Here is a 23,690-nt window from a genome sequence, read left to right as displayed (position 1 = left end):
GGAGCGAGTTGAGAGATCTCCAGGAGTCGGAAAGGAGGTCCTCAGCGGGCATTTTACCCCGGGCTTCTGGGCACCCCATTAGCAGTCTCCTCTGATGTCAGGAGGGGGACCTGGCATCGCGGGCTGTCCTCAGCCTGGCTGCGGCCCCAGCTTTGCCCCCGCAGCCCGGCATGCCGCCAGCTTCCCGAGTCAGCAGTTTGTAAACAAGTTGACTTAGGTTGATTTTAGTTTTTCCCTCACCATGTGTCTTAGGACTTGATAGTTTCTTAGTGTTTTGTCAGGTTCCCTATCTTAAGACAACAGTCTCCCTGCAAGGAAGAAAAAAAAATCCATAATGACAGATTTTCCTGTGTTACCTCAGAATGTCCCAAAATCATTTGTATTCGTTGTTTACCTTATGTATGGGGAAGGCAGCGGTTTTGTGACTTTTCTGCATCTCCCATCAACTGTCCCTTCGTTATTTTTCCTTGACAACTGTTATTTACGTGCTAAAGCATATTGACTTGAGGAAAACACCTTCCTTGGAGTTTGGCATGATGATCATTTTTGCTTATCTTCCTTATGGGCTCGCAGAAGGAATCTCGCTCTCAGGTAAGTGACAGAAACATCGAAATGCTGGGGTTGACGACGCGTTGTCCTGCCTGGTGCTGTCAGTGGGGTCACTTTCAATTGCAAGAGACAGTCACAACTCAGAAGAGCATAAGCAGTAACAGGGATGTGCCAGCCCTCCAAGGATACCTCCGAATTTAGACCTGTCTAGATTCGGGGGTCAGTGTCATGGTCACGTTTTCTCTTCACCCACCATCCTGTAGCAGAGATCAAAATATCCCTTCCCGTGCTGCCGCTTTCCCAGAATAAGGTCTGTAAGGGGCCTTCCCTCAAAGGATGGGGTCAGCCTGCCAAAGACCGTCGATCCTCTGGCCTGGCCTGGCCCTGGCCCCTGGCGCCCATGGACCTGCTGTATTCTAGCACTACCGCTAGAGTCCATTTTCTAGAATGCCATACGAATGAAATCATGTAGTAGACAGACTTCTGTGCTTCCTTTCTTTCAGTTTTCATAACGCTGAGGGACATCCATGGTTTATGTATCGGTACTTTATGCACACATTCTTACTGCACCACATTTTATCCATTTGCCATTTGAAGGACATTTGGGTTTTTTCAGATTTTAGCTATGAATATTTGTGCATATTTTCAGTTTTTTCTGTTCCCTCCTCTTTTCCCCTGTTGGGATTCCAGTTACTTAAATTATGATAGACAGCTTGCTATCATCCCAAAATCCACTTTGCCTTTCTAATTTTTTTCAATCTTTTCCTTTTTTTCTTTCTATGCTTTACTTTGTTCAGTTTCCATTGCTGTGTTCACTTCTGGATCTCCTGCCTGCACACTGTCCAGTCAGTCCCATCCAGTGTATCTTTCATTCCAAATATCGTGGTGTTCGTCTACAGAAGTTCCCTCTGGTTTTTATATCATCCATTTCTCTTCTTATCATGTTCATGTTGTCTCTACATTCTTGAGCATATGGAATACATTTATTTAAAAAAAAATTTTTTTAATGCTTATTTATCTTTGAGAGAGAGAGAGAGACAGTGTGAGCAGGGGAGGGTCAGAGAGAGAGGGAGACACAGAATCTGAAACAGGCTCCAGGCTCTGAGCTGCCAGCACAGAGCCCGACGCAGGGCTCGAACTTAGGAACCACGAGATCATGACCTGAGCCGAAGTCGGATGCTTAACCGACTGAGCCCCCCGGCGCCCCGCGGAGTGCGTTTACAACAGCTGCTGGAATGTCCTTGCTTTGCCAGTTCCATCATCTCTGTCCATTCTAGGACTGTTTCTCTCAGTTCACTTCTCTTCTGCCTCTAAGTCATATTTTCCTGCTCTTTGCTTGCCTATTAATGGTTTATTGAATGCTAGTCACTGTAAGCTTTATTATGTTGTTGACTACTAGATTTTCTTGTATTCTTAGAGTTCTGAATTTTCTTCTGCCATGTCTCTAAGTTTCTTGGAATCCATTTAATCCTTTTGAAGTTGACTTTTAAACTTTGTCAGCAGGTCCAGCATAGCACTAGGAAGTAATGCGGGGCCCTTGTGAGGACTCTGCCTCCTGCCTCATCATTACAAGGCCACCCCGCTCCGGCCTGTGGGACACGAACCTCCCAGCCTTGTGTCTCCCTCGGCTTTGTTGGCCTAAACGCTCAACGGTCCAGGACTCGGGGGCCACCGTCGCAGTTCTGCGGAGCTCTCTTTCTGTGCGGCCTTCTCGGGCATTCCGGCTGCTCCGGGTCACCCTCTTCTCAGCTCAATTGACCGTTCCAGGCCCGATTTGGAGTTCCCCTCCCTGAGCCTCAGCCTGGAAGCTGTGTCAGGGCAGGAAACTGGGCTGGGGCCTGGAGCGGGAGCGGCCACTTTGTTTGTTTCCCCCGGTTAGTAAAGTTTCGCTTCTGACGGTCCTGCCCCGCCGTGCCCGTCAGAAGACAGTTCCGTTTCATATCTTCCGTCAGGTTTGCTAGTTGTTTATGGCAGGACAGCAGTTTACACAGCAGTTATTTCTTCATGGGCAGAGTGGAAGTCCCCAGTGGTTTTTAATGACTCTGTTGAGCAGAATTCTACCCACAGATCACACTCCAGAATTACACATAGGGATTCTGTGAGCACATCTTGCCAATGAGGAAGCAGAGAGGACTCTGGCCATTTCAATGGAGAACTCTTTGTAAGCCTCATGGGGTGTTTTTGTTTGTTTTTAATTTGATTTGTTCCCAAGCCAGTTCTCTTGGATAACTTTGTCCCAGTATCTGCCATCAAGTTCCTTCTCTTATCTTTCCTGAATTTTGGCGCTTACATAAACATTACCTGTGAGTCATTTGGCTCTAGCCTGGCTATTTTTACCTCTGTTTTTCTAAATTGTTCCCCACCCCTTTGAGATGAACACTGAGTACCTGGTGGCAAAGATAAATTTCGTGCATCCATTTGGAATTTGTGATTAAAACAAAGGAGTGTGTTCCTTGTTTTCAGAGAGGCAGTGTTAGTTCTGTGACTAGGGCTTCGTTTCTTTAAGGACCTTTGCTGCAAGCATCAGTAGAGCCAAAGACAGCACATGCAGGCCAGGAGCGCACGGCCACCTCTGGACATCTGGCCTGGCCGCGCCCACATTTGCCTTTGGGATGTGTGTCACACAGGGTTTTCAGAGAAGGCTAGGAAAGCCCTGATGTGTTGTGAGAACCTTCTAGCCCCACTGTAGGAGCTCATCGGGAAAGTGCTCCTGATGTTTGCTGTCCCCTCCTCCTTTCCACGCTGTGCTTTCCCCGTCACAAAGGATTGAGGGAGCAGTTGCCAGGAGCACGGAGCAGGATGCTGTCCTCCGAATCACACACCTAAGTCACGTGTTTACAACACGGCAGTTAAGGACACCAGACAGACCCGGATATGAATCCCAGCCCCGCGCCTCGTTAGCTGTGTAACCTCACACAGCCGGGTAACCGCTCTGAGCATGCACTTTCTCCTCATGAAACAGACATGATAAAAGGGCTGCCGCGAGGCTTGTGCTGAGGATTAAAGGGAGCAATGCAAGGAAGAATCCTGACGGAGCCATCAGTGTCTATTATTAATAGGGTGACCACACGTTGTGGTGGCCCTAAGACGTAAATTGATCACTCTCAAAAGTATCCTGGTTTCAGCAGCCAATTAAATAGCCCCCCTAATTATGAGTTAGTAAGTGTTAGCTATTCTCAGAATCTTCATTTTAATTCTGTCAGTGTTAATTATTCTATTATTCATTTAGACGAGTTTTGAGTGCCACTTCGCGCTCTGGCTCTAGAGATTCAAAGATGAATAGATTCCCACTTTTGCCAGTTTAGCCAACTGTGGGCAGAGGGAGGGGGATGGGGATAGAGTGACAGTCTGTCACGGTGACGCACAGAGGATGGAACTTTTGGGGTTGAAGGAGGAGCTTACAGAATTGGCCAGGACGGAACGCTTTCTGCAAAATGTTGGGAAGGTGTGGGCCAGAGATGGACCGTGTGGGACAGCCCTCACGCACACAGGTGCATATGCAGGGACTTCCTTTGCAGCAGTACCTGGGGGAGAGAACATTTGTTGGAAGCAGCCACATGCTCATCAGTCGTAGGAAAGCTTAAGTAAGTTTGGGTCTGTTCTCCCACTGGCATCCTGTGCAGCCACAGGATAAATGGATTTGATCTGTTTATGCTGCCAGAGAAAGAACTCTAAGATGTATTGTGAGATTTTAAGAAAGAAAATTGGAAACCCCTGTATTCATCCATTCTACAAATACTCATTCCGTGCCTGCCCTGTGCCGAGAACTGTCCTTGGTACTGGGGCTGCACGGTCCTCAAGACAGGAGGACAGTTAGAAGTAGGCAAACACAGGGTGACCTCGGGGTGAGAAGTGACAGGAAGGAGAGAAATCAGAGCCGTGTGATAGAGAGTGGCTGGGGGGGTGGGGGAGGCGTGGGAACAGACACATCATGCCTTCGGGGGATCAGGAAGGTCTCAAACAGGTGGTGCCCCAGCTAAGACCTGTGCTGGGAGAAGGGCATCAGCCAAGGGAGGGCCTGGGGCAGGAATGCTGAGCAGGGCTAAGTGCCCCAGATGGACATGAGGGAACTGACGCCCTCCGGGAAGAGCAGGAAGTACAGCATGGCTGGGGCACAGGGGCAAGGACCCCGGGAAGGAGTTGGGGTTCTGTTATATGTGCAAAGGCAGGTCAGTGTTGGAGGCCTTTCAAAGATCCCTGTGCTGGTGGTATGTGCCGCATACATAATACAGCCCAGTTACTGGTTTTTAAAGATAGAGAAGCTCTATAATGGCATAGAAAAGAACTGGCAATCTCTTGGGGTGCCTGGGTGGCTCAGTCAGTTAAGTGGCCGACTTCGGCTCAGATCATGATCTCACGGTTTGTGGGTTTGAGCCCCGCATCAGGCTCTGTGCTGACAGCTCAGAGCCTGGAGCCTGTTTCAAATTCTGTGTCTCCCTCTTTCTCTGACCCTCCCCTGTTCGCTCGCTCGCTCTCTCTCTCTCTCAGAAATAAAAAACATTAAAAAAAAAATTTTTTTTAAACTGACAGTCTCTATAGGGAAGTGTTAATAGTAGTTACCTCTAGGCAAGGGGATGTGCATGGAGATTCTCATTTTACTATATGCCTCTGAGTCTCAATCTTTTATAACAAAATATGTTTATTTTGAGGTAATTAATAAAGAAAACTGACTCTGGTTTGATCCAGACTTCAGGAAGTTCATCATAGTTTACCTACAGTACGGCACAGTACAGTGGAAGTCGAGCCACGAAACAACACCTTTCACTTTCTGCCTTTGGACTTGAATTTCTATTCATCACCATTCTTCATTGTATTTAAAATAGTGGATTTAACTGAGACTAGAAATAGATTTCCCTCTTCCCTCCCTCCCTCTTTCTCCTTCCTTCCTTCCTTCCTTCCTTCCAAGAAGCTGACCTTTTTGCTGCACTGTTATCTACTTCCTTAAATGACTTTGCCTTCTAGAAGAAGTACACGTGCCAGGAATTCTTACAGGGCTTTTTTTTTTTTTTAATGTTTATTTTTGAGAGAGCGAGAGACAGAGCATGAGCAGGGGAGGGGCAAAGAGAGAGGGAGACACAGAATCTGAGCTGTTAGCACAGAGCCCTGATACGGGGCTCATACTCACAGAGCATGAGATCATGACCTGAGCCAAAGTTCATGCTCAACTGACTGAGCCACCCAAGCACCCCAATGGCATTTTTTTAAATACCCAATCCTTTTATCTCTGTAAGTGAGCCTGTTTGCTCCCGGGTGTGGAGGGCAGCCGCAGGGGGCGAGGGTGGTCTGGGTGCTGGGGAAGCCGCCTTTGCTAAGGGAGCGCTCGTAGGGCAGACACTCGAGCTGCCCCTTGGGCATCTGCACCCTCTGCTGGCGCTGACTCTCCTTTCCCCAGAACTCGAGAGAGGCCCCAACCTCAGACTAGGGGTGGGGGCCGGGGTAGAGGTGGTGGCTTCACTCTTGCATCGGACAGAGGGCTCATTTTCATATGGTCCGAATTCAGCCTCCAGATGGGGTTTGTTTATCCCTATGGAGAAGTTGTTAATATTTGAGTTGGTTCCTGTCATTAAAAGCTGAGGGTTTCCCATAAGAAACAGGTCTCTGGCATTTCTCAAGGAGCCGGAAGGAAGACTGGCCAGCACTCAGGCCCCGCATCTGTCCACAGGGTGCCCTCGGACTTTGTAGGTGGCCTTGTGCCTTCTTTGCCCCTGTGCTGGTCACCCATTTTTTATTTTTATTTTTATTGCCTCGCCCCTGAAGATCCTGAGTTTCCAATCCCTGGCCTCGTGTGCCAGCCTGAACGAGGCAGCCAGACCCCTCCTGGCCGTGCTTGTCTCCTGTGCAGAGCGCTGAGGCAGGCCGCGCCCCCAGGGGGCAGGAGAGGGCCCTGGGGCTCCGGCAGCGGGCGCTAGTGTCAGTCCCAAGGCAGCTCCCACATCCCACTGTCAGGCACACCCCAGAGCCTTTGGCTTTCTCGGAGTTGTCATTTAATGTTGGGACTCAAGTGGGTGGTGATGACCTCTGTGGGTGGGACACCTATGTCGGGGGAAGGCCACTGGTGTCACAGCTCAAGCGTAGCTCAGGCTCCTCTGGGGTCGATCTTTACTTCAAGGTAAGAACTGCACAGTCTCAGCCTTGCCAGTGAGTTGATAACCCTTCTCGAAGCAGACTGCTGAAACAAAACCCCTTGGAAGCTCAGAAGCTGGGAACTTGTACTGTTGGACTGTGATGCTAAGGATCAAGTCTGTAAAACCTGAAGTCTGTGCCTTTGTGATTGAGCCTCAGTTTTGTCATCTGGACATTGGGACCAACAGCACCCTCTCATGGAACCATCAGGAGCTAGTGAGGACTGGCCACTTACAGTGCCTGTCGCAGGACCGGGGCCGGGCAGGTGTAAGCTGTGGAGTTCCTGACCCAGCTGCTGGTCTCTCCCCTTCTATTTCACGTTGCTTTGCCGTCCCTGTATTTTGTTGCAGCGTCAGGAAGGGTCAGCAGTCTGGAAGGTCACCGGCAGGAGCTGGGCGAACAGCCGGAGGTTTTCTTGCGTGTGTGTCATCTAGCAGAGCGGTGGTTCAGGGCAGCTCTTGACCGGCAGGGTCTTCCCAGTGCCTTGATGAGCAAGGACAGCCATCGCCCGTCCTCTCCTTTCCCTGTCCTGTCTTGCCAGGTGTGCCTTGTGGCCGGAAGGTTCCTGCCCAGCCTCCTCCGTAGGAAAGAATGAAAGAGCAAAGGAATTTGCTCTTTCCCAAGAGGACGAGGAGGTAACTGGGCTCCGCCACGGCTGTCCCTCAGGCCGACGGCGCCTGGTGGGCCGCACAAGGGCGAGGCCTGCCTGTGTTTGGGGGCATTGTTTGGACCGCAGGCTGAGCCCCTGAAATGTCTCTGGGGCAGTTGTGTGATCTTCACCCTTTTCCAAATGGAGAGTCAGCCGGTAATCCCCGTCTGTCTGCAGAGTGGCAGGAGTGAGTTAAAATTTTGCTTATAAATTTTGACTTAGAATTCATACATTTGGGCACCTTGTTTAATGACTTATATAAAAATTTCAGCTTCCTTACATGAAGATGAGAGCCCCTTTCTGCCACTGAGGCAGGGCAGCACTGAGAGGTAGCCCAGGCAGAGTACTTTGGGGTGGTTAGAGGCAATGGGCAAATGCAGAGATCAGTCCCGAATGAGCAGCAGCAAAAGGGGTGGACTGTGTCATGAAGAGCTTTAAAGAAACGACACAGGGGCGCCTGGGGTCTCAGTCAGTTGAGCGTGCAACTTCGGCTCAGGTCATGATCTCACGGCTCGTGGGTTCAAGCCCCACATCGGGCTCTGTGCTGACAGCTCAAGGCCTAGAAACTGCTTCCGATTCTGTCTCTGCCTCTCTCTCTGCCCCTCCCTGCTTGTGCTCTGCCTCTGTCAAAAATGAATAAATGATAAAAAAAGAAATTAAAAAAAAAGACACATAACCTTTTATTGTCGCTCTTCTCTCATTATATTATAGGAGTAACTCCTGGTGATTATGGGAAAATTAGAAATTAAATACAAATCCACCCATTCTCCATATCCAGATTCTTAGTCTCCCTTTCTGCCCCAAGGGTGGTTCACCTGCACCCCTTCTATCCATGGGTGATGCAGGCAGCTCACACCTGCTCAGCCCTGCTCCTGCGACTGGCACTGGAAGCGGCTTATCCCCATTCCCCTCCGACAGCTCCGTGAATGGGTGGTGTTAATCCCACTGTCCAGATGAGAAAACGGGTTTAGAGAGGGTAGAAGCTTGGCCCAAGGTCACCCAGCCTTGGGAAGGGAGCTGCCAGAGACAGGGACCCCTTAGCATTTCTCTGTAGCTTCTGGGAGGCCCCACGTATTCTGTTTTTTCCCTTTTGCTTATTCTGAAAACATGTAATCCTAGAGGGTCCAGTGACTTGTAGAAAAGTGTGATATTACTTGTGTCTCACGTAGCAGGTGCTTTTCTCCTCTCCTCAGTCTGTGCTCTGCCTCTTGGTCCCTCTCTAGGCATCATGGCCATCCTGTTCTCGGGCATCGTGATGTCCCACTATACGCACCATAACCTGTCCCCGGTCACCCAGATCCTCATGCAGCAAACCCTGCGGACCGTGGCCTTTCTGTGCGGTGAGTCCTGCCCCGGTGCGGTCCCGCGCGGCACGCCCCCTGCCCCGCCACACCCTGGTTCAGGAAGCCGTGGGTTTTCCTGCCCAGGAGAGGCAGCAGAATTCCTCAGGGCCAGACACTGCACTCCCTTATCTTTTGTTACCCTGGCTTTCAGATTCCATAATGTAAACCTAACTCCTCAGAGCTTTCTGGAACATTTGATGCCTACAAATTTAAGACTGAAAATAATGAGACTCGTATGTTTGTAATGTTTTAAAGTGACATTCCCAAAAACGTGTTCCTTGGCGCTGGCATCGCTGAGGGTTAGGTGAGACGAGACTTCCCAGTCGGACAAGAGTCTGGAAAACCCTGGGGAAAATACAGTTCCAGCGTGTGAGCTGCGGGAGCATCGCAAGTTCCTGAGCGGGGGCTGGGGGTGTTGTCAGGGCTTTTCCCCAGCCCGTCCACAGGCCCCTTTTCCACTGAGCAGCTCGAAGGACATGACTCGGAAGCTTGTGTGCTGACGCGGTCACTGTCAGGCGGGCCCCCCGCTGGGAGGACTGTTTCTGTTATTGGGCATGAGCTCTGCTCCCCCACACTCCGTACCCGCTACCTCCTCCTGGGGGTATGGCCAGCGGCCAAGGCCACGTCCTCCCATGGTCCCTCCCTGCCAGGCTCTCTGTTATCGCCAGGCTCTGGCGGCGTCGCCAGCATCCGGCGGGGTTCACCTCGTCCTCAAGCACGGGTTCCACACCGTCATGGGCTTGGAGTCAGGGCCTGGCTGTGCAGAGGCTCCTTCCGCAGCCCAAGGGGCTCAGGTGCCCAGAGGTCAGATGACTCGCCCACAGGCTCATGGTTATGAATGATTCTCGAATCCAGGTCTGTCTCTTCCTGGTCCAGGGGGTTCTTTTTTCCACAACATCCCACTCACAAAGTCCTAGCGAAGGACGCTGAGCCTGAGTCTCACAATCAAAGATGTAGAAGCTAAACACCCAGCTATTCTGTACCCGTCAGACTGGCATATGTTAAGTTTGCTAATTCCCACCTCCGCCATAGGTGTATGGGACGCGGGCCCCGTTGACAGGCGTGGGCACCGACGCCATCTTCTGTGGAGAATCATGACAGCATCAGGCTGGGTTTCAGAGCCATATGCTCTTTGACCCCACAATGCTCCCATCAGGAATTTAGCCTGGATATTTGTCATAGCTGGTAATGGCAGAAATAGAAACGGCTTAAGTGTCTGTTGGCGGAGGATTTGTTAAATCAGCCATGACATAGCAATATCATGGGATGTTTGCTGCCAGGGAACAGCATAACATAGATCTGAGTATGTTCTAAATGAGCTGATTTGGAAAGATCACAAAAATGCTTATTAGATTAGAAAAAAAATCCATGGAGAAGGATGTGAATACTATCCGGCTTGTGCACTTGTTTTAAAAAGATACACGTTTGAAGGAGGAAAAACATGGCTGAAATGTTTTAAAACCACCTCTCTGTTGTATGATGTTCAGCTGTTTTAAAATACAGTCTTTGTCTCCCTGATTATCGGACTGTTCTGGGGGACATCACAGGTTAAGCAGGGAGACTAGTGCTAGAAATTCATACTCTGCTTTTTCTTGGGAAATACAAGTACCTGCTTGTACAGAGAGTAGGCGTCAGACTCTTTCTGACTTGCAGGGTGAAGCCGAGAGTTGGGAATGCCCCCCTTCCCGCAGACCCTGCGGGCGTAAGCCATCCTCCAAACCTTGTGGCGGCGTTAACTATGCGAAGTCAAGCATTTAGCTTTGTCCGCCCCGGCAAGGAAGTCAGCAGAGGGCCCTTTCCACACTGGTTATGTGGTGTCTGCAGTCATTTGCTCTGAATTTTTGCCACTCTGCTGCAGTCGTGATGCTCACTAATCAGTGCTCAACAGACAGACGGGTTCATATATTTGTCATCTTCCCCAGGGGCTGGGGGAGGGAGGGTATTTATCTGCAGGAGAGCTTGACAGTTGACCCGCTGCCAGGGGAACAAGCAGGGGTTGCGTGTGTGAGAGGGAAGGACCAGAGACTCCAAGCACATGGTCCACCAGGATGTCGGCTGCAGGATTTTCCAGAAACTAAGCAGAGCGTTTGTTACAGTGGACCCTGACTCCCCGTGAAATGTTTGCTTGCTTAACAGTTTAGTACTATGTTAGAAGGAAATCGTTGGGGCTGAATAATCCATTCTTTGGTTTGTTTCAGAAACATGTGTGTTTGCATTTCTTGGCCTGTCCATTTTTAGTTTCCCTCACAAGTTTGAAATTTCCTTTGTCATCTGGTGCATAGTAAGTATTTTCCTTGTTTTTTATTTAATTACTTATTTGTAGATCAATAACCACATGTTCTGGATTCATTTATGTAACTGTTAACTGTTCAAGGTCAACAGCTACATAGACGCCCTTCTGTTTAAAGTTTCTTTTGTTAAAAAATCACAAACATACAATAACAGGAAAAGGGGTGGAATTAAGTGAATCAGTATCCCTGGGAATGAATTTTTCCTTCCTTTTAAATTGTAAATGGCCTTGAATGTTGTGGTCTTCTCTAAAATGTACACGTGTATCTGTTTTCTCTGTTGGGTGGTAAAAGCAGATCTCAGAATTGAATACATAATTGATCATAACCATGTAAAAACATCATGCATAGAATCAAAAACCATGTTAAAAGATGTAGCTCAGTGTTCACAGTGGTTGTAGAATTGGGGATGATGTATTTTTCTTTTCTGCTTTTTCTGGATAATTTATAATGCATATATTTACTTCCTACTGTAATTTTCTCCCCGTGTCCATTTTTGAACGTGACCTTGGACACGTATAAAGTAAAGATTACCAGGCCCTTACCTCCCCAGAGGTTCGCCCAGAACAGTCGTCCTAGGCGATTCTTACCATTCAGAATGTTTGGGAAACTTATCAGTGGACTCGGGGGCAGCAGGAGGAGACAAATTAAAATATACCTTTAAAAAGGGAAAAGAAAAGTTTAATCATTCACAGTAGAATAAAATCTTTTGGGGAATGGAGTGGGGGAGAATAAATGTTTAGCATTTAAAACAAAGGTCCAGCTCCCTCTGGCGTCTGATGGAAGTGACATGAATGCCTTCTAACGCATGTGACCCGCTCCCGGGTCCGCCTTCCCTCAGGGTGAGCTCACCTCCCCCAGACCCGCCTGCTGACTCATACTGTATGTAACCCCTTACTCAGTCTTTGTTGTCCTTTTAGATCCACTGTTAATTTAAGACCTGTGAGACCACACCTGATTGTTGCTCAGTTATCATAATCCATCTTCGGTCAGCTTTTATGACCAGTGCCACTTAACAGCCCAGCTATTAAGAGGCAGACTGTTTTTTAGCACTTTCACCTACCGTGTGCAAACCGGTGAGGCCTGCCTGTTTGGCATGGGGGAAACTGAGGCACAGAGAAGCCAAAGAACCGTAAGGAAACATGTTTCTCCTTGCAGTGTGGGTGTTTCCACCTTCCAGTCGGCAAGAGCTCGTTGCTGTTGTCACTTATCTGTCCTCCAAACTCATTTCAGGACAGAGAGAACAGCAAAAATCATTTACAGAAAGTATAGCAGTCTTTAGTGTGCTCACCAGGGGAAAGGGGTCAGACCTGAAACCCAAGTGTGGGCGTGAAAGATCAGATTTCAGTGGGTGAAACGAGGACATGGCTCTCTCGGCCGGGGGCTTCAAGCAAAGGGAAAATGCAAAGGTGGTCCAGAGGGGGAGCTGCCCCCCCCCGCCCCCCCCAGGCACACAGGCAGCCAGGCCCTGCCGCTCCCGGTGGCGTCCCCGTGCTATTCAGACGGGTCACCTTCTGCTCGTCTACTGGTCAAGGGCACAGGCTGTCGGGGCTGAACCAGGTTTGGGACATGGCTCCACAACTTCTTACCTGGGTCAGCTTGGACCAGTTCCTTACCCTCTCTCTGCCTCCACTTACTTGTGAAATGGAGACAGTAACACCTGCTTCATAAGAATATTGCAGGGCTCTAAACTGAACAAGACATAACGCATGTAAAATGCTTAGCACAGTGTCTGACATAGAAATGTTACATGATCGGGAGCCATTATTATTAACTCGACCATCCAAGGCACACAGTGCAAACCATACTCAGTTAGTGCTTGTTAAAAGAATAAACGTAGAGCCTACTGAAAGTACACGTGTATATTGTATATGTTATTTTACGTTAGTTTGGTGAGAACCGAGATTAAAAAAGAACAAATTAATAGTAGTGCTAAGTATCCACTTAGATAAGATTTAGACCTTATCTAAAGTTGTATTTTGTTAAGGCTGACTTTGGAGATGGTTAGGAACCAAAAGCCATGGCAAGCAACTGGCCAGGCGGGGTAGGGTGTGTGGGACCTCCTTCTAGAACACACCTACACACTCCTTTTGCTTGGAGAGCCGCATTTATGAGCAGCATTACGTAGGCCCTTCTCAATGATCCCTCCTTTCCCTGAGGAGTGGGGCCCCCACGGGAGGATGAGGATCGCCTTGTCTGTCCCTCCAGAGCTAGCCCGTTGGGAATGATTAGCGCAGGCCCGTCCCCCGGCGGAGCCCCTTTGGAGGAGTGAGATGGCCCCTAAATTAATCTCCGGATACTTTGGCACGGCCTCTTGCCATTTGGTTTTGCTCCGCTCTCATAGCTAAAGCTGGCTTCGATAGTGTGTTAGTCTTCTTCTCTTTCTGGCTACGGAAACATAACGTACAAAGTGCTGTCCTTCCCCAGGCTCCTAGAAACTAGCATCTACAGCAGCACGCCCCAGCTGCGTCCCTGCCTGGCACTGTCCTTCATGCCTTCCATGGCCCAGGGGAGGCTGTGTTTGTTATGGGTGTGTCACAAAGTCTGTGTTAGCTGCAACAAGCTTCAACTTGGAGGCCAGAGGTTTCTGAGACTTGGTTGGTTGTTATTCACAGGTACTTGTACTGTTTGGCAGAGCGGTGAACATTTTCCCTCTTTCCTACCTCCTGAATTTCTTCCGTGATCATAAAATCACGCCGAAGATGATGTTCATCATGTGGTTTAGTGGTAAGTCCCACGCTGAATGAACAGTGGAAGGAAAATGGGTCGTGTAGAGAGAGCATGTGGCTGTCTGGCAGGGCCCTTGGGAGACGAGCACGCCTCATGAGGCAAAAGTTGCACACGGTCCTGCTTCCCAGGCGCCTGCCTGCTGTAGCCCAGGCCCCGGGAGGCCCTTGCAGGCAGGACCCCTCACAGCCTCAGCGGCCGAGACAGATGGGTGGACTCTGCTCCACGCGTGAGGAAGCTCAGGCTCAAGGGCAACGGGAGGCGGAGCCAGCATTTCCCGTCTTTCTGTCTCTGCTCCTCTGGGCAGGCAGGGCAGCCTGGGTGAGATGCAGGGCACAGCTCCCACCTCCCTGCGAGTAGTCAGGGGCTCATGATAAAACAGGTTCGTTTACTCTTTTTTGCAGTCCGGGCTAGGTCTGGATGTTTTATAACTCAGCCACTGAGTTTTGAGGGTTGATTGGAACATTTCAGTCTGTGCAAATTCCTCTACATTTTAAAGGATGGGAATGATTTCATCTTCGGTACCTAATGAACTGGGTCCTTAGGCATCTTTAGATTTATTTTTGAGCAATATATCCAGTTCTTTGTACTTTCTTGTTTAAATAATATAATTAAAATAGTCCATGTGGGTCAAGGTATAGCAACATGCTTTATAAGCTGTTTTCTGCTCATTGGCATTATCTATAATTTCTCACAGATTTCTCTCCTCTTTCAAAAGGCCTTGTTTAAAGTATGTGTGTTTGTGAGAGAGCGAGGGAGGGAGGGAGGGATGTATGTATGTACGTATAGTGAGAGAAACTTTTTTCTCAATTTTTCTTGCCAATGAGAAAAAAAATTTTTTAAGTATTTGATTTCAAACAACACCTGAGAGATGTAGCAGATATTTGACACAGGCGTGTGAGCCATTTGGGAGGGGGCGTGGTAAGAGGCCTCTGGGGCACGGGGCGTGCTGCTTAAACTTGAAGATTCTTCTCCCGGCCTGCAGAACCCCCTCCACACGCACCCCTCCAGCTGCTTCCCACCTCCCATCGCAGCCAGACCTCTTTAAGTGGGCTGCCCTCGCCTGCTGCTCCACTCCCTCACCTCCTGTTCCTGGGGCTGAACTTGGCCTTGCCCAGGTCACCAGCGACCTTCTGCAGCCAGACCTGGTGGGCACTGGGCAGCCCTGGTCCAGCCCAGCTCGACGGCTGTAAGCTCCTTCTTCCCGCCGACGTTTCTGCCTGGAGGCCCTCTTCCCGGACCTCCAGGCCGTGCTCCTGGTTGCCCTCCTTTCCCTTTGGGGCCTCCGCAGGCTCCCTGTCCTTTATCGGCCCCTCAGTGTCGGCTTCCTCAGGACTCAGCCGCAGACCTGCTGCGGCTCCTGTATCCTCAGAAGCTCGCTCATCCAGCGGCGCTCCCGTTCTCCCAGAGCCGTTTGCTCTTAGAGCCTGACTCCTGCGTCTGAAGCCTCCTTCAATGCCACAGAGACGCTGCGATCTCGTTGTCTAGGACTGAATTTACCCTCCTGCCCGGCCCACTTCTTTTCCAGAATCCCCCTTCCACGGAAAACAGCGTGTATTACAACACACGCGTGGCTAACTCAGTGTTTGCTGTGTCAGGCCACCACCTGGCAGCCCGGGTTTTAGTCCCGTGTGCCAGGTTGAGAGGTTGAGTCCCTCGCTTCAGCCCGAGAAGCCTGGGGGAAAGCAGGGCGTTAGGGGGTAAACCAGGAGCTACACCCCAGGCCTGTGCCTAGACCACTCGTACGACACGCCACCATCGTCCGTGCCCTTCCCTTCGTCGGCCAGCCCACCTCCCGCCCGTCCCTGTGGCCTGTTGCTTCCACCCTGCGTGTCTCCCGTAATTCCGTGCCCCTGCTGTGTCCCCGTCCTGGGTCTACACTGCTCCTGTGTCCCCGTCCTTGGTCTACACTGCTCCTGTGGTCAGACCCCCATTGTGCTGTCCTGCTCCAGCCTCCGAGTCCGGGCCGGACCCTCCGCGGTGTGCCCCCGCCCGTTCCCCCTTCTTCTGGCACTCACCGCCTCACAGGTCCTTGTCTGAGGTCCCCCCTCCCTGGGACCGCCCCTCCGTGTGCACCAGGCCGGCCAGCAGCCCTGTGGGGCCACACCGGGAAGGAAGGAGGGAAGAGATTCATGATGCGGTTCCCAGCGGCCTCTGGCAAGCAGCCCGGAGCCTGTCAGGAGTTGTGCAAGGGCCGCATCTTCAGAAACCAGGGGCCGCAGGCCACGTTGCCTTCGTGCGGCCCCGGGGGGACACTTCTTTCTCAGTCTCGGTTCTGCATCTGTAAGAGCAGGACCAGCTTTACTGGTGCTTCTGTGAAGGTCCAGTGAGATTGTGCGCGCAGAGCCCTTAGCCCGGGGTCTGGAACGCACACAGGGAATGTGAGCGCTGGGCTGAATGAATCCTCAAGCACACGCACCGGTGCTTCGTGGCCTGGACAGGTCACCTCCTGGGAGCCGCGTGGGAGCTGTGGAGGGGGAGAGGGATGCACTCAGCCCCGCTTCTCTGCAGCCTGCTTTTCTCACACCCCCGAGTCTCACGGGAGGAGCTCGCACTCGGCAGTGGGGTGTGTTGGAATGTTCGACCGGCATGACACGGCCGTGTGCAGATCCCCAGAGCACCCGGTCAGTGACGCGGCTCCCTCCCCCCTGTGCGCCTCCACTGACCCCCTGCCCTGCCCGCAGGCCTGCGGGGCGCCATCCCCTACGCGCTGAGCCTGCACCTGGACCTGGAGCCCATGGAGAAGCGGCAGCTCATCGGCACCACCACCATCATCATCGTGCTCTTCACCATCCTGCTGCTGGGCGGCAGCACCATGCCCCTCATCCGCCTCATGGACATCGAGGACGCCAAGGCGCGCCGCAGGAACAAGAAGGACGTCAACCTCAGCAAGACGGAGAAGATGGTGGGTGCCGCGTGGGCCCGGGTTGGGCGCAGGGCCTTGGTCTCTGCCGCAGCTGGGAAATGGGGAAATGAGACCCGAGTTGAGGTTCTCAGCACCTACACGCACACATGCACACACACACACGCAGAACCAGAATTCTGAGGGTGACCCTGGGGGCCCAGTGTTTTATGGATTCACAAGCCCTCCCGGGGATTCTGATGCACCCAGAGGTTGAGAACCACCAGCCGCTGCTCAGCAGCACCCACGTGCCCGTCCCGCCCTGGCCCTCCCGCCGCCTGTACCTGCCCCGCCGCCCCGCCTGCCCAGTGGCACAGCAGGTGCTACATTCACACTCTGGTGGCTTCGGGTCACCCCTGCGGAGGGTGGGTCTCTCGGGGCCTGGGGCAGTGCTGACCCCCATCCACTGAACCTGAGCCCCCCCACACACACACACAGCGGCCCTGCCGCGGCACTCGCTCTCACTGCCCTCCAGCTCCCACCAGCTCGTTCCCCTCCCCCCATGCGGGTGGACCCGGAGCCGCCCGCCCAGAGCTGAACCACAGCGAGGGCAGCCGCAGGCGGAAATGATAAAAGAGCCTCCCTTGTTCCACGTTCCGGGAATGAAATAACCTAGAATGGCACTTCCCGGTCCTGCCTGCACATTAGAACCAACCTGGGAAGCTTGCAGACCAAACCCCAGCCCACAAATAAATTCTGATTCACTCATAATTCTGGCTCATCCCTGGAGATCCGTCGTGTTGTTACAAACCTTGCCCCTCCCTGTGGGCTCCCAGGAGGCGCTTTGCCGCCCAGACACCCCGCAGTGATGTGAAAGCACAGGTAGGGCCGGGGACGCTGGTGGCCAGAAGTGAAGGGCTGCTGGGTGGGCTGAGTGGTGTGGGCGCCNGCCCGCAGGGCAACGCCATCGAGTCGGAGCACCTGTCAGAGCTCACGGAGGAGGAGTATGAAGCCCACTACGTCAGGCGGCAGGACCTCAAAGGCTTCGTGTGGCTGGACGCCAAGTACCTGAACCCCTTCTTCACGCGGCGGCTGACCCAGGAGGTGGGACGCTGGCCCGCGGCTGAGGCTCCCTCGCCTTCCTCCCTCAGGACCCGCGGTGGCCAGGAGTGGGTGGGCGGGGGGCCGGCCGGGCCAGCTCCCCCTGCGCGGCCCTCTCCCCAGCCCGCCCAGCATCTGCTGTTCTCCTTCCTGCCGTTTGTAGCGCTCGTATAATAACAGACTTGTTAACACAGTTTGGTTTTCCTGGAGGATCGACTCAGGACATCGATGGGCTACTGAATCCGAGCTGAAAATCTCAAACATGCCAGGGCCTCAGACATTGGCTGGGGGCTCTTGTTCCATCCCCCTGGGCACGGCTGTCCTCTGGGTGACAGTGAGTGGCACAGTCTCACGGGGACCAGTTGGACCTGCTTTGCTGGAACTGCCATCCGGCCCCACTGTGTTTCTGAGCCATTTTCCCTCCCTGGCGGTCATGCTCGCCGTCGGCACCTGAGCGCCTGCCAATCCAGGTGTTGTGCCAGGTGGTCATCATGTAGCTTCGTTTCATCCTCCCGACATCTTGTGTCATGGCTGCAGCTGCTCTTGGTCTGGACAGCTGGGGAGACTGAGGCCCAGAGAGGTGAAGTAGCCGCCTGAGGTCACACAGCCAGTACGTGGCAGAGGTGGAAGCAGAGCCCAAGTGTGTCTGACTCCAGAAGCCACGTGTTTTAACGTCACACCACCCTCCCTCCCACCGCCACTTCTGGGTGACACCCTGTTATCTTACCCTCCAGAGAAAAATCCCAGCTTGAGTTAGTTAAGACTTTGGAATTGCCCATGGCCATGTACCCTGCCTCCCATCTCTCCTACACCCCCCGTGAGGTCCAGAGCAAGCTCCCCGCCCCCTTTCTCAGCCCTAACCCTGACCTGACCTTGATTGACGAGGGCTTGGTTGTGTCTTCTGCCCCAGGACCTCCACCATGGGCGCATCCAGATGAAAACTCTGACCAACAAGTGGTACGAGGAGGTGCGCCAGGGCCCCTCCGGCTCCGAGGATGACGAGCAGGAGCTGCTGTGACCAAGCAGGGCCCCCCACGGCTCCCGGGACAGACACTCTGCGAGGGCCCCCGGCGCCGCTTGCACTGGGCAGCCCCCTCGGGGTAGATGGAAGCAGGCCACGTGAAGCAGAGGCCACAGTCCTCTTAAACCCGGCGTCCCCGGCCCTCGGAGCCAGCTGTCCGCTTCTGAAACCGGCCATCTCCCCGGGCCACACTGAGCCGGACCTCTGCCCCTGATGTTGCTCCTGAGCCCGCAGATCGGAGGGGCCGCCTGTCCAGGTAAATTCTCCTCCTGCTTNCTTCTCCCCTCCCGCCACGGCCTTCGTCCCGGGAGCACCTGCTGAGGCCGGGACGGGGGTCTGTTCCAGCAGGCCGAGGAGCCTGCCACACCTCGTTGGTCACCGAGGTGCCTCTGGCCTCAGCAGCGGCAATTCTGACCGAAGTGGTGGGCTCCGAAGTCTGGAAAATGTCATGCTGCCCTTGGTGATGTTGCTCACACTCCTTGAGAAAAAAACCGAGTGAAAACCCTCTTTACCTCTGACTGGCACCTCGCAGGCCGTCTCCCTGGGTGGCAGGCAGCGACTGGCCTTCTCTGGGGATACTGTGAATGTTTACACTGGTACCGGGCAGGGGCACACGGGCCCTTCTCTAAAGCCCCATTAAAGCTGCAGCCGTGGGTTTTGGGGGTGAGGGAGCCTGTCCTGTGGGGTCAGAGCGCCCTCTGGAGGGAGAAGCCGGAGGTATAGGGCTTACGCGTGCCAGCATCGCCGGCTTCTAACTCCGGTTAAACTCGCGCACTTTTGCAAAGCAGTGAGAACCCAGCAATGGCCTCCCTCCCTCGAGGGGCCTTATTGGTCCATAGGCCTCACTGCCTGGGCCCCGTGCCGGCCGCCCGCTGCGTACCTGCTACCACCTTCCTGCCCTGTCCCGGCCCTGCACTAGCGTAGGTTTCAGCTGGCCGGAGAACAGGAGCGGGGGCACTCGCTCACGCGCTCACCCCGCCCTGGCCGGGGTCCCGGGCCCCGGGCCCAGCGGAGGGAGCCACCCGTCTCGCTCAGATGAAGTGGAGTCACTGACTTGCGCCTCGCTCCTCACCCGCCCTCCACGAGCCTCACAGCTGCTAGCCTTCGCTCACCTGTGGGCCGGTGGCACATCCCCCGTGTGGCTCCGGGTCCCTGCCCCGGGACTGGGCACCCTCTGGGCTCGTTTAATTCCTCACGTGCGGTCGGTCCTTGGTCCTCCGTGGGGACACCGTGGGCCGGCACAGACCCTGGGCTGGCAGCACGTATGTGTGCGTCCCTGCTGCCTGCTCTGGAAGGACTGACCTCGCCGGGACTCTGCTGCCCAGCCCGCCAGGCCCGGCCCCTGCCTGAGCCCCTCCCCCTCCCCGGAAGAACGGGGCCTGTCAGGCTGGAAGCACAGGGTTTCCTTTTTATGCATGGAAAGTAAATCTGTACTTGATAGGGTTAAAATACGGTCATTTCTCTTTTCGTAACCTCCCACTTTAACCCCGCAACTTAAGCCAAACACGACGATTTTACTCCACCTCATACCTTCACTGGAGGAGAAACACCATGCACAGTTCTGGTCTCTGTCATTTCCTACTTTTAGTGGAAGAGTCAGAGAAGAGGTCAACGAGGGAAGGGACCTTGTCCACCCCTGGGGGGAGCTGGGCAGGGATCCACGACTAGAGTGTTCTCTCGTTCCCCGGCCCGTAAGTGGTCTGCCTTCTTGCTTGAAGTTCATGGTCCGATCTCAGAAGTGTAACTTGCATTGCAGACTCCATAGTTTACCAGAAAATTTAGTGGGAAGGGAGCTGTGAGTTCATAGACCACAGCAGCGAAAACACGATCTTCTCAACTCAGACCTCCTCTTGTCACCAGGTCCCGTCTGGCCTCCCACTTTTAGCAGAGACCTGAAAATGACACTGAAGTAGAGAAGGGTCCCCAGGGCTTCGCTCAGTGGGCACGGGGCACCTTTCCTGGCAGGTGCCCGCACCAGCTTGGGTCTCCCGTGCTCCTCGTCTGCCCCCTGCTGGCCAAGGGAGGTTTGGCAGGCCGGAGAGCATTCCCAGGACAGGCGAGCCCTGCGGACCTCAGGTCTGTCTTCGCCGTTGTCCCAGGCAAAGCTCATGAAGATGGATTTTCCTGATGGGTTTTTACATTTATTTATTTTTGAGAGACAGAGTGAGACAGCGCATGCGGGGGAGGGACTCTGGTAAATTTTTAAAAGTGCCTGAGAATCAGAAATTTGCTGCTGTCTACCTTTTGCATACCTAATAATTCTATTTGGGGCAGGAAACGCCTAGTCGATTAAAAAATATCCAGCATAACTGCAATTTCCCATGAATTTATTTCCTTCTAGGTCTAGGCAATGGGTCAGGAAAGCCACAGCACATAAACAAGGTCATACTTTAGGGTGAGGTGAAGGCAGGGAGGGCCTCTGGGGAGGCTGGCAGTTAGCTAGGTAGCCAGTGAACTCTGGAGACGTGCTTGGCCTGGGGGGCCGTGTGGCAGCAAGCCCCACCCCCAAGGCGCCCTCCTCCACAGCAGGCCTAGCAATTTTGAACTCTTGGAACAAATCGCATGGCCTGTGGTGTAGGACCCCTGGGTACAACCATACCCTGTGCTATGGGTGTTACAGGGAAAGGAGCTGGCTTGTCCAAGGTCCCCAGAGGTCAAGTTTGGGGCCAGGCTAAGCCAGGGCCAGGCAGAAGGAAACTGGCTCAGTTCCACAGTCTGGTGCTCACTCAGCCTAGCAGCAGGACCACCCACCCCCCGCACCCGGGCCGGCTGCCTCTCCTCACAGTGGAAATGCTGGCCGGGGCCTGGCTGGTGTAAGGCCAAGGGGCAGGGCCTGGCCCACATTGGCGGTGGCCCCAGAGCAGTGCCCTGTTCCGCCTAGGGAGGCCCTGGTTTGCCTGCAGATTCCTTTGTGTGCAAAGGAATGTGGACAGATCGGTGCGTGGGGTCCTCCTCTCCTTGAACCTATGTCAGAGCAGTAAGACTTGGCCCCCCGGGGTCTCAGTTCCACATTCCCAGAGAGGCCTGCACATTTGGCAGAGTCCTCGGCGGGGTGGCCGCAGCTGGGATCCCACTTCTGCTTTGGCAGGGAGACTGACGGCGAGGCAGGGTGGTGGCCGGCTTCTCCTCAGCCAGGTCGTGGATGTCACATGTGCAGGCCTTACAGCTGGTCCCTGATTCAGGTGCAAGGAAGCAGCAGCAGCAGTGATCTGCCGTTAATTAGAACTTGAAATGCAAAAGAGAGAAAAGGCACCCTGGTCCCCCACTCCCTCCAGAAGGTGCACCCCTGTTTCTCCTGCTGGTGGATGTGTAGGAAACCAAATCAAAACCGTTCCCGAAACAGCAGCCAGAATCACTGAGAAGCTGCTGTACCAGGAACCTGTCTCCAAGGCCCTGGGCGGTGTGTTTGAAATGAAAACACCCCTGTGTGAGGAAAGACTTGAACAGAGCCAAGTGGCCACACTCCCTTCCATTTAGGTTCCTGCTACTTCTCACACAAATGGAGTCAGACATTCGGGAACTTCTGTTGCTCTTGGCCACGTGACAAAAGAAGGAAGACTTTACAGTTTCCCCGGGGCCTGCCCATCCCAGGGCCCACCCCATTTTTTCACTCTCCCACCCCAGCCAACATGGTCCCGGAGGGGAAAAAAATACTTGGCCTTTCTCCCCAGTGAGCCGGCCTCCCAGGCTGCTCCATGCAGAAGGGCACGCCGACTTCGGGGTGAGGGCATCACGTGCCTGCGGGAGCCCAGGCCGTGGGACTGGCCGGGCAACGTGCAGATGGGTGCTCGCAAGGGAAAGGTCACCCGTCACCTCCGTGGGCCCGTGCTCCCAGGAGCCTGTCAGCCATGTGGAAGAGCCACATGAGCATGTTCTTGGCGCTCCCTTCTCGAAGCCCCAGCCCTGCTCTAAGGAACCCCCACTTCAAGCCCGGGAAGGCCTGCCACTCGCTTCAGGGCCTCGAGGTTAGGCTGGCCCAAGGCCTTAGTTAGTTAATGTTTTTTCCAGTACAGCCTGGGCCAAGAAGCTTGAGTGGTTCTCAACGTTAATCCGAATTTTGAATTCTTTTGAGTAACTTTCTTTGTAAAAACGAAGGAATCTTTAAAGTACCACTTTTTTATTTGTTCTGACACCTTTGGGAAGGTCAGGCTCATCCTTGGCCCGACGCCATGTAAGTGGTAAGAGATGCCTGTTGGGTCCTGGGTCCTGAGAAAGGGTTTGCTTTCTTCTTGATGGAGCTTCAGGTAGGGGAGGGAAGGCAGGTCAGAGATGGGGGTGCCTGCCGCTGCCGTGCCGGCGCCCCTGCTTCATCTCACTGGACTCGTTAAAAAATTCAGAAATGGATGCAAGACACATGCCTCTGGATAACGTATATAGGAATAAAAATGCTGCTGAATCAGAGCCAGTTTCTGTGCTTGTGTTCAGGTGGCTTCACAAATACACGGACTCAGCCGGGTCACCTGGGTCACCGTCACCAAACTCCGGGGCCAGCAGCAGGTGTGCTACCCGTGCAGGGAGGTGGCCTTTGCGTCAGGCAGTCCGGGCCTGATTCCTGTCCCAGGCCCCCTGGCTGCCTCTCCCCACGGGTGCCAGGGGTCCGTCCTGCCCCGGGCTCCCCCGGCTGCTGGCCTCCCGCTGCCCGGGGACGGCAGATCGGCCCCCGCAGGCCTGTGCCAGGCTGTGAAGCCAGGAACGCGTGGGTCCGTGCCCCAGGTTCTGGGTGCACACGGCTGCAGGAGGCTCTGCTGGAAGGCGGGGGCATTATCTGTGGGAAGCCGGAAGCTTCCGTTTATTCTTACCCCTCACACTTCCGAAAGGCATCCGAAGCTGCTTATGGGAACAGGCGCAGGCGAAACACGCGGACTAGCGGGCACAGGGAGGACGGCCTGTCCTGACCCCAGGCGTGGGCCTCCTGGCGGGGAGGCGAGCGCTGGACCTTGGTTCCTTCCAGCCGTGCAGTTCGCCCCCTTTCCCGCGCCCCCCCACCTGCAGCCAAAGAAGGAGGTGGGAGGATGAATCACACCTGGGGCCCTGCCTGAGCCCGGGC

General features: G+C 53.7%; 1 protein-coding gene across 5 annotated transcripts in view; it reads left to right on the top strand.

Moving 5' to 3' along the window:
• SLC9A8 (solute carrier family 9 member A8) overlaps positions 1-23,690 on the top strand; it is a 70,540-nt gene that overhangs the window by 44,829 nt on the left and 2,021 nt on the right. For 4 of the 5 annotated variants that reach the window (XR_013338630.1, XR_013338629.1, XR_013338628.1 and 1 more), the window contains 7 exons: positions 486-591; positions 8,545-8,661; positions 10,863-10,945; positions 13,568-13,679; positions 16,364-16,584; positions 17,479-17,625; positions 18,533-18,899. Coding sequence is in view for 1 of the 5 variants with exons in the window: in XM_077778384.1 (XP_077634510.1) it covers positions 486-591; positions 8,545-8,661; positions 10,863-10,945; positions 13,568-13,679; positions 16,364-16,584; positions 17,479-17,625; positions 18,533-18,640 (894 nt within the window). In the remaining 4 variants the exon portion in view is untranslated. Of the gene's footprint in view, positions 1-485; positions 592-8,544; positions 8,662-10,862; positions 10,946-13,567; positions 13,680-16,363; positions 16,585-17,478; positions 17,626-18,532; positions 18,915-23,690 lie in introns of those variants that run through there. The other variant, XM_077778384.1, reaches the window with a different exon arrangement.

The sequence above is a fragment of the Crocuta crocuta genome, unplaced genomic scaffold (assembly GCF_008692635.1).
Source record: "Crocuta crocuta isolate KB4526 unplaced genomic scaffold, BGI_CrCroc_1.0 scaffold27, whole genome shotgun sequence".
NCBI lineage: Eukaryota > Metazoa > Chordata > Mammalia > Carnivora > Hyaenidae > Crocuta > Crocuta crocuta.
The sequence above is the reverse complement of the archived record's forward strand: the minus strand, read 5'-3'. Positions and strand labels throughout refer to the sequence as shown.